General features: G+C 52.9%; 1 protein-coding gene across 1 annotated transcript; it reads right to left on the bottom strand.

Annotated features, from left to right (window-relative positions):
• Positions 1 to 1,331: 1,331 nt before the first annotated feature.
• Positions 1,332 to 6,684, bottom strand: LOC112123253 (CD276 antigen-like). Its single transcript, XM_029913114.1, has 4 exons — positions 6,588 to 6,684; positions 5,406 to 5,759; positions 2,357 to 2,653; positions 1,332 to 2,093 (listed from the first exon to the last, which is right to left on the bottom strand). Exons 1-4 carry the CDS (start codon positions 6,682 to 6,684, stop codon positions 1,813 to 1,815), a joined length of 1,029 nt encoding a protein of 342 aa, XP_029768974.1. The 3' UTR covers positions 1,332 to 1,812.
• Positions 6,685 to 13,540: the final 6,856 nt, after the last annotated feature.

The following is a 13,540-nucleotide window of genomic DNA, read 5'->3' as shown; positions in this document are numbered from 1 at the left end:
GCGTATTATCCTGGAGTACATGCAGAACCGGGCTAAGAGGAGGATTTTGATGAGGACGTGGACACACACGTTCCTGAAAGCACGGGCTGTGGCAATTGGGACATCATGGTGGCAGTGGGGCTGGCTGATACAGTGGGACGTCGATTCTGGGCCCGGCAAACAAGCACAGACTGGTGGGACTGCATAGCATTGCGGGTCTGGGATGATTCCCAGTGGCTGCGAAACTTTCGCATGCCTAAGGTCACTTTCCTGGAACTCTGTGAGTTGCTTTCCCCCACCCTGAAGCACAGGAATACCAAGATAAGAGCTGCCCTGGCAGTTGAGAAGCGAGTGGCAATAGCCCTGTGGAAGCTTGCAACGCCAGACTGCTACCAGTCAGTCGGGAATCAATTTGGAGTGGGCAAGTCTACTGTGCTCCAAGTAGCCAATGCAATCATTGACATTCTGTTATCAAGGGTAGTGACTCTGGGAAATGTGCAGGACATACTGGATGGCTTTGCTGCAATGGGGTTCCCTAACTGTGGTGGGGTGATAGACAGAATGCATATCCCCATATTGGGACCGGACCACCTTGCCAACCAGTACATGAACCGCAAGGGGTACTTCTCAATGGTGCTGCAAGCACTGGTGGATCACAAGGGACGTTTCACTGACATCAACAGCAGGAACTCTGGACAGTGGTGGGATAGTAGTAGGGTCCCCCCCCAGAATGGCATGCAGCTGTTCATAGAAGCAGCATGTATGGGGCTCTGATCCGGAGCAACCATTTGCCTCTTTTGTCTTTTGGTCGGCTTGCCTGAGCTCCTTAACTTTCACGCAGCACTGCTGTGTGTCCCCATCGTAGCCTCTGTCCAACATGTCCTGGGAGATTTGGGCAAATATATTTGCATTTCTTCTTTTGGATCGGAGTTCGGCCTGCACTGATGCTTCTCCCCTACAGCGATCAGATCCAGGGTCTCCCTTTCGGTCCATGCTGGAGCTCATTTGCGATTCTGGGGGGACTGCATGGTCACTTGTGCTGCTGAGTTCGCCACGCTGACCAAACAGGAAATGAAATTCAAAAGTTCCCGGGGCTTTTCTTGTGTACCTGGCTAGTGCATCGGAGTTCAAAGTGCTGTCCAGAGCGGTCACAGTGGAGCACTCTGGGATAGCTCCCGGAGGCCAATACCATCGATTTGTGTCCGCACAACCCCAAATTTGACCCAGCAAGGTCGATTTTAGCGCTACTCCCCTCGCCGGGGAGGAGTACAGAAGTCGATTTTAAGAGCCCTTTAGGTTGACGGAACGGGGTTGGTTGTGGACGCAGTCATTTTTAAATCCACCTAACGTGGCTAAATTCGACCTAACCCCGAAGTGTAGACCAGGCCTAAGGCAGGTTGTGGGATCCCCGCCACTGGAGGTTTCTAAGCCCAGGCTGGACAAACCCCTGTCAGGGCTGCTCTAGGGTTACTTGGTCCCGCCTCAGTGCGGGGGGCTGGACTGGCTGCCCTCCCAGCCCCACATGTCCGGGGTTCTATAAATACCTTTGAGGCTCTGGCCCTAGCCCCGCAGGGGTCTCACTAATCACTCTGATGTGGGGCAGTGATTAGAGGGGGACAAAGAACTGCCCTGCGTGAGCGGGGTTAGGTTGCCCCCAGTGGGGGCTGTAGTGTATGAGCCCCATTGTACTGACATGGGTCAGTAACCGCCTCGCAGGGGGATCTCCCATCGCAGGGGTCAGGGACAAGAGCAAGCCCTGGTGCAGTGGCTCTGTGCTGCCCATAGAACTGCACTGTCCTTGCTATAAAGTGTGGCCATCGATTCTAGAGACCCCTAGCTCCTGGCTACAGAGCCTTGGCGTGAAGGCGAGGGAGCCACCGGGAGATCAGCCCTGAGGCCAGTGGTGGGTGTACCCAGGGCTGGGCAGGTGCTAGGGCCCGGCTGGCTCTGGGGTGAAGGATGCTCCACATCCTTCGTCCCGGCGAAGCGACTCTCTGAGCAGCGTCCACAAGTCCCACGGCCGGGAGGGCCAAGGATCCACACAGCCAGTATCACAGACAGGGTCACGGCGCCCAGACAGGCCACCAGCAGCCAGACGTGGCTACATCTCTGTCCTGCAAGAGAGAGCCCAGAGCTTCCTGTGAACAGGGCCCAAGAGCCGGAGCGAGCTCCGCAGGCTCAGCGTGTCGCCCTCCCGCCCGGGCTGTTGTGGAGAAGCCCAAACCTGGGGCTACCGCGAAGCAATACCCCACTCTGCCACTGGAGGGAGACAATGGGTTAAATAACTCTGCTCAGCCGCTAATCCCCTGCCCACATCCCGCTGTGGGGCAGAGCCCTGCACCAGCTGGACAATTCCCATCCTCCTTCCCCCACTCACCGGGTCCTGCTGCCACTGTGATGTGCTGCACGGGGGTCTCCCGCCCGGGCGCTGTCACCAGGAGCACGGTGAGGTTGGTGCTCTGCCCCACAGGCACGGCCAGCTCGCTGCACAGGGTGTAAAGGCCCCGGATGTCCACGGACTCTGTGGTACTGCTGAGCTCTGTCAGGTTGATTCCCATCCCGTCCCTCCACTCCACGCTTGCCCGGGGGTACCCGCCCCCCGAGCTGAAGGTCAAGAGGGTGTGGCCCAGCCGAAATGTGGGGTCAAGGGTCAGATGAGGCTCACTGTAGGGTGCTGAAAGGAAAAACACTTCCCATGTCTCTGGAGTTTTTCACCTCCAGTTGCTTGACAGGCTCCAAACACAGGAATTGCTCCCCCAGTGCAGAGATGCAGCCGCCTCTGGGGTGGAACAGCCAGGTAACAGCTGCCTAGCAACACAGCACAAGAGGTTAAGTTTTGCAGTTTGAGGTTAAGACATGAAGTTTGGGGTTTGAGCCAGCTTTGAGGAGGGACATCGCCTACCGTTTGTCTGAGATCAGATCCACTCGGGATGGCCACAGTGTCCACCCCACACACAAACACTCTCCTCACCTTGGTCTTACCAGCCAGAGCCAGTTACCATTTATAGGAATACTGGTTTCCTTCTGCAGAAGATGTTTTGACACCAGATGGGGATCTGGCCCCAATTGGCCATAGCGCCATTGGAATCAATGGGGCTATGCTGGAGAATCTTGTCCTGGGGGTTTCAGTTTTGTTTCCAACATTAACTTCATTTTCTTCCCACTGATATTTAAGAACATAAAACGTCTAAAATGGGTCAGACCAAAGGTCCATCTAGCCCAGTATTCTGTCTTCCGACAGTGGCCAGTGCCAGGTGCCCCAGTGGGAATGAACAGAACAGGGAATCATCAAGTGATCCATCCCCTGTTGCCATCCCCCGCTTCTGGCAAACAGAGGCTAAGGACACCATTCCTGCCTATCCTGGCTAATAGCCATTGATGGACCTATCCTCCAGGAACTCATCTAGTTCTTTTCTGAACCCTGTTATAGTTTTGGCCTTCACAACATCCTCTGGCAATGGGTTCCACAGGTTGACTGTGCGTTGTGTGAGGAAATACTTCCTTCTGTTTGTTTTAAACCTGCTGCCTATTAATTTCCTTGGGTGACCCCTAGTTCTTGTGTTATGGGAAGGAGTAAATAACACTTCCTTATTTATTTTCTCCATACCTGTCATGAGTTTATAGACCTCTATCATATCCCCCCTTGGTTGTCTCTTTTCCAAGTTGAACAGTCCCAGTCTTATTAATCTCTCTTCATATGGCAGCAGTTCCATACCTCTAATAATTTCTGTTGCCCTTTTCTGAACCTTTTCCAATTCCAATATATCTTTTTTGAGATGGGGCGACCACATCCGCACTCAGTATTCAAGATGTGGGTGTACCATGGATTTCTACAGAAGCAACATGATATTTTCTATCTTATTATCTATCCCTTTCTTAATGATTCCCAACATTCTGTTTGCTTTTTTGACTGCTGTTGCACAGTGAGTGGATGTTTTCAGAGAACTATCCGCAGTGACTCCAAGATCTCTTTCTTGAGTGGTAACAGCTAATTTAGACCCCATCACTTTGTATGTATAGTTGGGATTATGTTTTCCAATGTGCATTACTTTGCATTTATCAACAAATGAATTTCATCTGCCACTTTCTTGCCCAGTAACCCAGTTTTGTGAGACCCCTTTCTAACTTTTCGCAGTCTGCTTAGGACTTAACTATCTTGAAGAATTTTGTATCATCTGCAAATGTTGCCACCTCACTGTTTACCCCTTTTTCTAGATCATTTCTGAATATATTGAACAGCACAAGTCCCAGTACAGATCCCTGGGGGACCCCGCTATTTACCTCTCTCCATTCTGAAAACTGACCATTTATTCCTACCTTTGTTTCCTGTCTTTGAACAAAAGAATGAGGAGTCTGGTGGTACCTTAAAGACTAACAGATTTATTTGGGCATAAGCTTTCCTGGGTAAAAAACACATGGAGTCTGAAGTGGTTTTTAACCACAAAAGCTTATGCCCAAATAAATCTGTTAGTCTTTAAGGTACCACCAGACTCCTCGTTGTTTTTGTGGATACAGCCTAACACGGCTATCCCCGGATACTTGTCTTTTAACCAGTTACCAACCATCAGAGAACCTTCCCTCTTAGCCCATGACAGCTTACTTTGCTTAAGAGACAGAACCCAATTTGTGCCTCTAGTTCTACCGCACCCCCCACCCCAGTCTGAACTGTAGAGTCTGGAGTGCCGGTGGCCAGCCTGGAAGGACACATTTCCGAATATGTGGATAACTACCAATCTCTGCCATCCTTCAGCCCTCTATGGCACATTGCTTTGAGCCCCAGACCCCTAAATGGAGTTGGTAAAGCAGTAAAGGCTGATTCTAGGCAATACTTCTCCCACCACAGTACAAGCCTAACCGATGGAACTCCTTCCCACAGATATCACTGAGGCCAGGAGCACAGAAAGATTGAAGAAACGATTGGACATTGCTATGGCGCAGAGAATCCAGAGTCGTGGTCGAGGGCTGCAAACCCTCCTGCTTTGGGGAATCAGCTGTAGGTCGGAGATCTTTGAATCTCTGCTCCTGACAGGAGACCTCTCGAGGTCCCTTCCAGCCCCACATTTCGATGCTAAGATGCCGTGTCCACGTTAGTCTATCACTGTGCACTAGAGTTACCCTTGCCTCTGCCTCTCAGCAGCTGGCCACGCTTGGAAACGGGCTACCGGGCTACGTGGCCCCATGGGTCTGAGTCAACCTTATCTTCTCCAGGCAGCTGGTGGAGCCTGTAAACCTATGTCACAGCATCTGGTGTCAGCGCTGATTATACCCACAGTGCCAGGCACTGACCTCTCCCGTACTGCTGCCCGCTGGCGTTAGGTGGGAGATTATCTCCGAATAAACCAGCTTCCAGCCCAGCCTCCCTCAGCTGATCGGATATCGAAAGGCAATGGAGCGTTAGGAGAAACCTCAGGTTGAATGAGCCGTACCCATCACTGTAACCTGCCTCGTCTCCGAAGTTGTGCCCTGCTCCGAGGTGACGTGGCAGCGATAGATGCCCTCATCCTGCGTGCGGACACCCCTCAGCATCAGGGACGCGTTCCCCCGAGCCAGCCCCTCTGGATCCAGCCAGGTCCGGTTCGTATAAGCCTCGTCCTGTCTCGCCAGCTGCTCCCTCCCGTAATAGTGACTATAAACCACCAGGATCTCTGCCCCCACCTGCTCCTTCTGCCAGGTGATGGTCAGGTGCTGGAGGTTCATCCTGGGCTGAGACGGGAAGAGGCAGCTCAGGGTGACGTCCCTCCCGAACTGAGCAGTGATGGGCGACTCAGCTGTGATGAGCCCTGAAAGGGAAACAGAGTCAGGGACAGAGATTCCAGCCACTGCCCAGCCTCCCACTGCTCTGGGGCCTCTGTAACCCTAGGGGTTAGTACCAAATGGGATGGGAGCTTGGGGGCAGGAAGAGATGAAAGAGGACACGGACTGACATGCTTCAGGGACCAGGACATGGAGCCTTTCACACGTCAGCCATTAGGTCAGTCAGTGGCTCATATGTGAGATGAGTTGGTTGTCTCAGCCCAGTTCCTAGCAGGACCGGCCACCCACACCAATAAAACCACCCTCCCAACTGGCCCTTTGCTTAGCAGCAGAGAGGCCGAAGGCTCGACAGGCTCCAGAGCTTGATCTCCAGCCATCCCCCTATATGGCAGTGGGGCAAATTGGTGGAGGGGTAAGAAAAGGATCTCCGTGATGCTCTCTCCCCTAGCATGGACATGGCTGACACCGAAACAGAAAGGCTGGGGAGACGTTTGAACACTAGAGCCATGAGCTTGGTGTAGAAATCAGGCAACTGTAACTAATAATACACGGGCTGTTCTGCTCATTGGCCTTCTGGCTTCCGAGCCCTCGGGCTGCACCAGGTCGAGATTGCAATAGAGCGGGTCAAAAGTTTGGTCTGAATTGTTGTTTTCAAACAAAAAATGGCTTCTGAGGTTGAAATGAACACATGTCCCCCCCGGCCCCAATGGCTGAATGGTTTTGGGCAGCCAAAATCCCCCAAATTTGAGTCACAAGCAAAAATATTCTCAGTTTTCTAATTTTCAGGGTTTCAATGAAAACGCCCCAAAATTCTGAGGAAAAATGTCAGCAAAACCCCAAACTTTTCCACTGACGTTTTTCTTGGCAACAAAAATCCACATCCCGGCCCACTCGGGCTTCCAAGCTTTTCTCCACAAACGTGAGGGCGGAAATCTTAGTTTTGAACCACATAATCCTCTGTAATCCCCAGTCAGCAAGAGCTGGGCTTTCCGTGAAACGCTCAATATCACCATCAAGTCGTGACCCTCTGGGACGGAACGGGCAGAGTGTGTGGGGAAAGGAGGTTTCTTAATCGAAATGGTTTTAGAGAGCTGAACAAATATCAACTTCTTTTCCTGTTCGTGTTCAAAAACACCATTCCCCGCACTGGTGGGCACTAGAGCGTCGGCCCCAACGCCGAGCTCGGGAGCTACAAGACAGTTCGGGAGACTCCGTGGTTTGTAAACAGGGCAGGACAGGACAGAAGGGGCTAGCAAGTGAGATACTCACCCCAACAAGCCCCCCACACAAGGAACAGGAAAATTGGGGAACAAAGGCCGGGGCACATCACACGCTGCAGAGTCTCAGATTTGCCCTGCAAGGGAAGCGCAGACACTGATTGGCAAAGCGACCCCCCAACGCCCTACGGAATTGATTTCATAGTTACACCCTCCGTCCTCCAACAACATCTCCCAGCTCCCAAGCAGGGAGCAACTCAAACCAGCGACTTCATCCTCGTCCCGGGTCAGCAACGAGCAAAAGACGGTCCCATTTGACAGCTCCTAATGGATGTACTGGCTCAGCCAGTCCCATTCCGAGCGTATCAGCCCCCTCCTGAGCCCACCGTCCCACCCCCACGCCCCATTCCCCTCCCTCCACCTCTCGGCCATGATCAGAGGTCAAGACAGTCCATGCCCTGGATCAGACATCGCTGCTCAGCCACGGGGCAGATCCCGTCCCAACCGGGGAGACAGGCGGACGCTGTCTGAGACAAGCAACCCGAGTCACTGCCGTACTCACTGGAGCAGCCCAGCAGGACCCGGCAGACAGACCCCAGAGAGAGTCGCGGTCAGGAAATGGGGGACCGGCACAGGCAGCGTGGCCTCCTGAAGCCTGCTCTGAATATCAGTCACTCCTTGTTGGGTATTTAAATTGCTGAGCTAGGGAATTCCCAGCAGCCGATTACAATGGGGGGGAAGCACAGGGGTTTTCAAATACAGGGAAAGAAAATGTCCTGTGGCAAACTCAGGACAAACAGCTACAAAGGGGGTAGTAATCAGTCCCAGGGGGTTAAAAAGGCCTCTCCCAAGCCACTGAGTAGAGAGAACCATGGGGAAATAAGATTCAGCTGGGCAAGGGGTTACTAGGGAACTAATTAGGTTCAGCTGGCTCCAACTGCTTGGGACCTTTTTAAACCCTCCCCGGCGTGGAAGGGGGGGGGGGAAAGAGAGAGTGAGAGAACCAGGGAAGCTGCCAGGAAGTTAAGAGCAGCAAGGCTCTGAACCTTTCCTGCAAGGAAGGCTGCACTCTGTCCCCAGAAGGGAAGATAAACAAGCACAAGGGGCTGACAGAGAAAAGGAATAGCCAAACCCTGTGCTACCTGCAAGGATTTGCCTTGCCCAAGCCTGTGTCTCCAAGGCTAAAAAGGACTGAGCCTGCTGAGGAGAAGAAGGTACTTTGCCACAGTCCCCAAACTGATTGGTTTTAGCCCCCCCATGACCAATTTCCTGTAACCAAGGCGGAAGGCAAAACAAATACAGACTCACCAGCAGTTTGCTTTAGTCTTTGACCTCCACGCACAGGCAGCCTCTGAGTGACCTGCTGCTTCTCACCGTGGAGCTGTCAGACCCGTCAAGGGCTGGGGGGGGGTTAAACGGCCTGTGACCACAGCGTATCCTGTGGTAACTGAACCCTTCCGCCAGGTGGGGTCGGCAGCAACAAGGGCCAGGTTCCGTATCCAGGGGTCCCTCTTAACAACGCAGCGCAGAGCCGGCTCGAGCCCCCACCCAGTAACCTGGGAAATTACACACCAGCCCCAGGAGCACCTCAGAGTCCCAACACCCTGAGTCAGTGCGCAGCAAAAAAAAAAAAAAAAAGGAACTTTTAATACAAAGGGGAAAGGAACCTGGCATTGATTTGGGAAAACACCACACTCATGACTGAAACATCTGACCACGAGAAATCCCCTGCCCCCGAGTCATCTGGGTAGCGTCCTTTGTCTCAGTTTCTCACTGTGCAGTGTGAAAGTCTGTCAGACAAATGCCCCTTTAACACCCCGCTCCCATTTCCCCACCACCACACCCCACTCACCGTTGCTACCCTGGGTCAGTGAAGACCCAGAGGTCAGAGGTGTGTTCATGTGACTTCATCTCCCACCGGAGGGGAACGTGGAGCAGCGCCTCCATTGCTGTCACCACTATGCCACCATCTGCCCTGCCGCCGATGGCCCTGCGCAATCAGTTTCCGCTGCCACCTGCCTCTCTGTTGCGACTCTGCCGCTCGGTCTCTTGAGGCTCCCCCCGGCTCTCCGGGATTTCAGCGGATAGTGGGGGAACCTCACAGCTAGGGCAGGCTGGGCAGATTCTTCCACAGGAATATTGTGCCACAGCAGGGGGGAGCAGGGTCGGCCTTAGGGAAAACGGCGCCCAGGGTGAACTTGTATTTTGACTCGCCCCCCCCCCCCCATCACCCCTCCATGGGCCCCACAGGCTCCCTACTCCATCACCTCTGGGCCCTGCTGCCTACCCCCAGTGCTTAATTTGTACTGAAAGAGATGCCAGAGCTCAGCCCTGGCACAAATTAAGCCCTGGCAGGGCAGCCTAATACCAGTGTGTGCTGGCCGGGCGCCCAGCTCTGAAGGCAACACCACCGCCAGCAGCAGCGCAGACGTACGGGTGGCCTGGCATATGGTGTATTGCCACCCGTACGTCTGCACTGCTGCTGTGGCTTGTGGGGCCTGGTGCTCAGCATGTGGCTCAAGACGGGCTTTGCGCTGTCACACGGGGGCTGCATTTTGCCAGAGCCCACGGCCCTCCTGCAGCCCCCTGGGCACTTCTGGCTCACCGGGGTGTCATTTCAGATTTTCGGGGGTGGGAGGAAACTTTAACCATGATTTCAGGGACTACTTAGGCACCTGAAAACTCTCGGAGCTTTTGCAGATAATAACTTAGGAATTAGCCGACAGGAGCTCTGTATCTAATTGTTATATAGGGGAAGGGATAGCTTTTGTTAAATTGTTAAATGCAGGAGGGATAGCTCAATGGTTTGAGCATTGGCCTACTAAACCCAGGGTTATGAGTTCAATCCTTGAGGGGGCCATTTAGGGATCTGGGACAAAAATCTGTCTGGGGATTAGTCCTGCTTTGAGCAGGGGGTTGGACTAGATGAGCTCCCTTCCAACCCTGATATTCTATGAAAGAAAAAATATATACAAATGCCAATTAAAGCCTCATTTAAAGTTTCTATGTAAATTTAGAACAATCAGGAGATAATACAGCAAGATATTCCCAAACCCGAGCCTTGAGGTATCAGTTCTGGTGCTTTAACACGGATATCAGAAACACGTTTGATACTTTGTACCAGGACAAATTTTTTCCTGGCCTCAGAGTGCGGCCACCAACTCCTGCTGGTGGCCGCTCTGACAATTTTCCCTAAAATAATTAACTTTGGGAAAAACAAATAAATATGCACATCCAAATCATTGTAATTTAATTATTGCTAGCTAGTAAGTCTGCTGCTGTGAAAAGTGATATTAACAAACGTACAGGTATCACTTTCCACAGCAGACTTACTCAGCCTCAGCAAGCCTGGGGACAAATTAAGCCCTGGATGGGGAGGTGGATGGATAGGCAGCAGGGAATAGGGGCGATGAGAGGTGGGGGAGGCAGCAGGGAGCCAGAGCCTGAAGCCTGGGGGACGGGCCCCACGGAAGGAACTTGAAGTCCCGTGGCCAGAGCCTGCCACCCCGCCATCCCAGGGCTGAAGCCCAAGCCCCACCACCCCTGGGAAAGTGGGGAATTCACAGGTTGCCTTCTCCTCCAATGTTGTGTCCCAGGTGTTTCCAGAGGGGGGCAGCGGCAGGGGCCAGCCCCTGCTGGCAGCCCCAGCAACCAACATCAAATTGGCACATCCAGGAGCAACAGGGAGGGGGGAGGGATGGCTGCTTTTCCCCCCAGGAGGCTGTGGCCACAAGAAAAGCCCCTGGTGGCCACATGCGGCCATGGTGACCGCATTTGAGAATCGCTGCTTTATACACTATCTTTAGCAGAGATAAATAAAATAAATAAATCTGATTAAAATCTGCTTACTTTCTCTAACAGCGCATGGAGGCAGAGTGGGCGTGTTCTGTGCAAACAAGGTCTGGTCCTCAAGGCTTTGGCCCCAGCTCATCGCTAGATGTCGGGGAGCTCATTCAGACCCTGCTTAGACACCTAAAAATCATTTGACGAGCATGGAGCAAATCCAGGACAGCAGAGTCCTGAGCCCCGCAGGGTCCACCCTCCTTCCCCGGTCAGCACTGGATTGGGGCCCCGCCCGGTCGGTGACTCCAGTCCCCATTTGGACCAGCCTGGTAGGTACCACTGTTGTTGCTGCCAGTGGTGTTAGTTTGCTGGGGAAAAAGAGAATGGGAGGGAGCCCAGGATGGGATGGGGGAGTCAGCGGTGGAGGAGGAGGGGGCTGGGTGACACTCCTCTCCTCATGTGGGCCAGGCACCCCTCTGTCCCTCCCACCCGTCCCCGGCCAGGTGCGCTGGAACAGGCTAGACTGGAACAATGGGAAACCACCTTCACAGTTCCCCGGGCACCATGGGCAAAGCAAGGTGTGGGACTAGGGGGAAGGGAGGTCAGCCCACTTGTGGCCTGGGAGGGCCAGACATGGCAAAAGGGGCTCCTAGGGGATGGCAGAGGGGGGCGGGCAGGTGAGGCAGGTGGCAGGATGAGGGTATGGCTGCTGCACGCCTCAGGGCGGGCTCCAGCCTGTCAGAACACAGGGCAAACACCCCAAAGGGGTGGGGTGGTTTATAATTAGATTTACACCCACAAACGCGAACACTTGGATTACGGCAGCAGTCTCACCGCAGAGTCCCAGACTATTCTCTCTCCAGTCTGTCTCGCCCCCAGGCAAGTCGGATTTAGTGATCAGTGGTCACTGACACCAAAACCACCACCACATCCAGGTTGCTCCTAGTCCCAAGAGACCAGATTTCCAAAGGGGGCCGCACCACCGTTCTGAATTTTTTAGGGGGCAACAAATGTAAAAAGGTTGAAAACCCCTGGCCTAGATCTTCCCCCAAAGGCAACACCTGTAGCCAATTCTAGTGTAAACTAACGAAAGGCTTATTAGCTAAGAAAAAGAAAGGGGAGTTTCTGAGAGGCTAAAGCAGGTTCAATATAGGCAGAAGTGACAGTCTGTAATTCCCAACGCTAGCAGAGAAGTAGTAATCTGCTAGTTGCACAGAAGTCTCTCAGGACTGCCCAGAATAACCCTGGGGATTTCCGCCTTCTCGTTCGGTTATTCCGCCCTGTTAGAATCCAAACAGTCCAGAGATGAAGATCTTTCCCTGAATCCATACCAGGAAAACAAGCTGACGGGGTCACCACCCATGTGGGCTCTTCCTTTGAGGACGGAGAGACAGGAACGCAGCTAGAGGCTTTGACCTCTGATCATCACACACAGCGCCCACTTGCTTTAAAATTAGCCCTGCCCTGTTAAAGTACTTCATTTGCATAAGGTTGCCAGGGGTCCGGTTTTCGACTGGAAAGTGTGGTCGAAAAGGGGACCTGGCAGTGTCTGCTCAGATGTACTGACCAAATACTCAACATCTGGTGACCGCAGGGCAGGGGGAGGTACCAGGTCATTGGGGCTGCCTTCTACCTGCAGGCAGGTTCCTTTTCAGGCTGCAGCAGCTCCAGTCCCAGCCCAGGAGCACAGGGAGCCCAGCTGGGGGAGAGGGAGGTGGAGACTATCCAGAGATGAGGAAAGGGGTGGGGAGAGGAGCAAGTGGGGGCGGGGCCTCAGAGAAGAGGCAGAGTGGAGGGGCGGAGCCTCATGTCAGCAATTAGAAAGTTGGCAACCCATTCCACAGGGCGTCTCTCTCGTTGGGTGGGTTATTCAGTTACAGGGACGTACACCATGTAAACGTTTGCGGTTACATTATAACGGGGTACAGCTAAGTAAATGCAAGGCATGTAACACCCCATTCGTTTTCAGAATGTTTAAACCCCCACTACTCTTCTACATCTCACAATCACTTAGATCCACACTAATACCCAAGTGAATCGGCCTAGCTTCAGCCATGCATTTGTAAGCATTCAGTGAGGCTCGGGGCTCACTTCATCTGCCAGCGTCACAGAGGGTGCAGAGGGTGAGATGGGGGGGCTGGAGCATGGGGAACATCCCCTGCCCCAGCCACACTAGATCAGACCAAAAGGTCCATCTAGCCTGCTATCCTGTCTCCGGCAGTGAGGACGGTACAAGGCACCTGCTACTCCTGGGGGAATTTTGCATCACTGCGCATGCAGAATTTGTGCAGAAATTTGCCCCACCCCTTCCCTGAGGCCCCGCTCCTGCCTGAGGCCCCACCCCCTCGCTCCCTCCATCCTCTCTTCCTCTGTCCCTTGCTCTCCCCCACCCTCTCTCACGTGCTCATATTCACTGCAAGACCCAAACAGACATTTATTGTTTTGACAGATGTATTATGCTAAGTTCAGGTTTTATTTGTTACAGGATGCTAGACCTGGCAGCAAAAAATAGTCAAAAAGGGCAATTAAAAAAAAAAGAAGAAGAAGAAATTTCACCAAGTTTTTCATGATTCTTTCCTGCCTCTCTTCCCATTTTTCGTAACCAGCTCCATGTGTTTTGTTCATTCAAGTTATTGTAATTTTATGTGTGGAATTAGGCCCACACATTATCACTGCTGCAATGGGTCCATTAAAGACCCACTCCTGAAGCCCAAATACAAATCCATAGAGCACAACCACAGAAGTACACATCTGTCCAGCTACCTATAGAAATAAATCTGTAGAAACTGACTCCCGCACCTACATGC

This window comes from Terrapene carolina, unplaced genomic scaffold (assembly GCF_002925995.2).
Source record: "Terrapene carolina triunguis isolate 2854851 unplaced genomic scaffold, T_m_triunguis-2.0 Scaffold461, whole genome shotgun sequence".
Taxonomy (NCBI): domain Eukaryota; kingdom Metazoa; phylum Chordata; order Testudines; family Emydidae; genus Terrapene; species Terrapene triunguis.
Note: the sequence above shows the minus strand (reverse complement) of the source record. Positions and strands in the feature narration are given on the sequence as shown.

Excerpts from the sequence above, each read along its gene's own strand:
- LOC112123253 (XM_029913114.1), bottom strand. The coding sequence starts at position 6,684 with ATGTGGTTCAAAACTAAGATTTCCGCCCTCACGTTTGTGGAGAAAAGC. Across the intron at positions 5,760-6,587 it reads TTTTTGTTGCCAAGAAAAAC|GGCTCATCACAGCTGAGTCG; the intron begins GTCAGTGGAAAA and ends TTTCCCTTTCAG. Across the intron at positions 2,094-2,356 it reads CACAGTGGCAGCAGGACCCG|GACAGAGATGTAGCCACGTC; the intron begins GTGAGTGGGGGA and ends TCTCTCTTGCAG.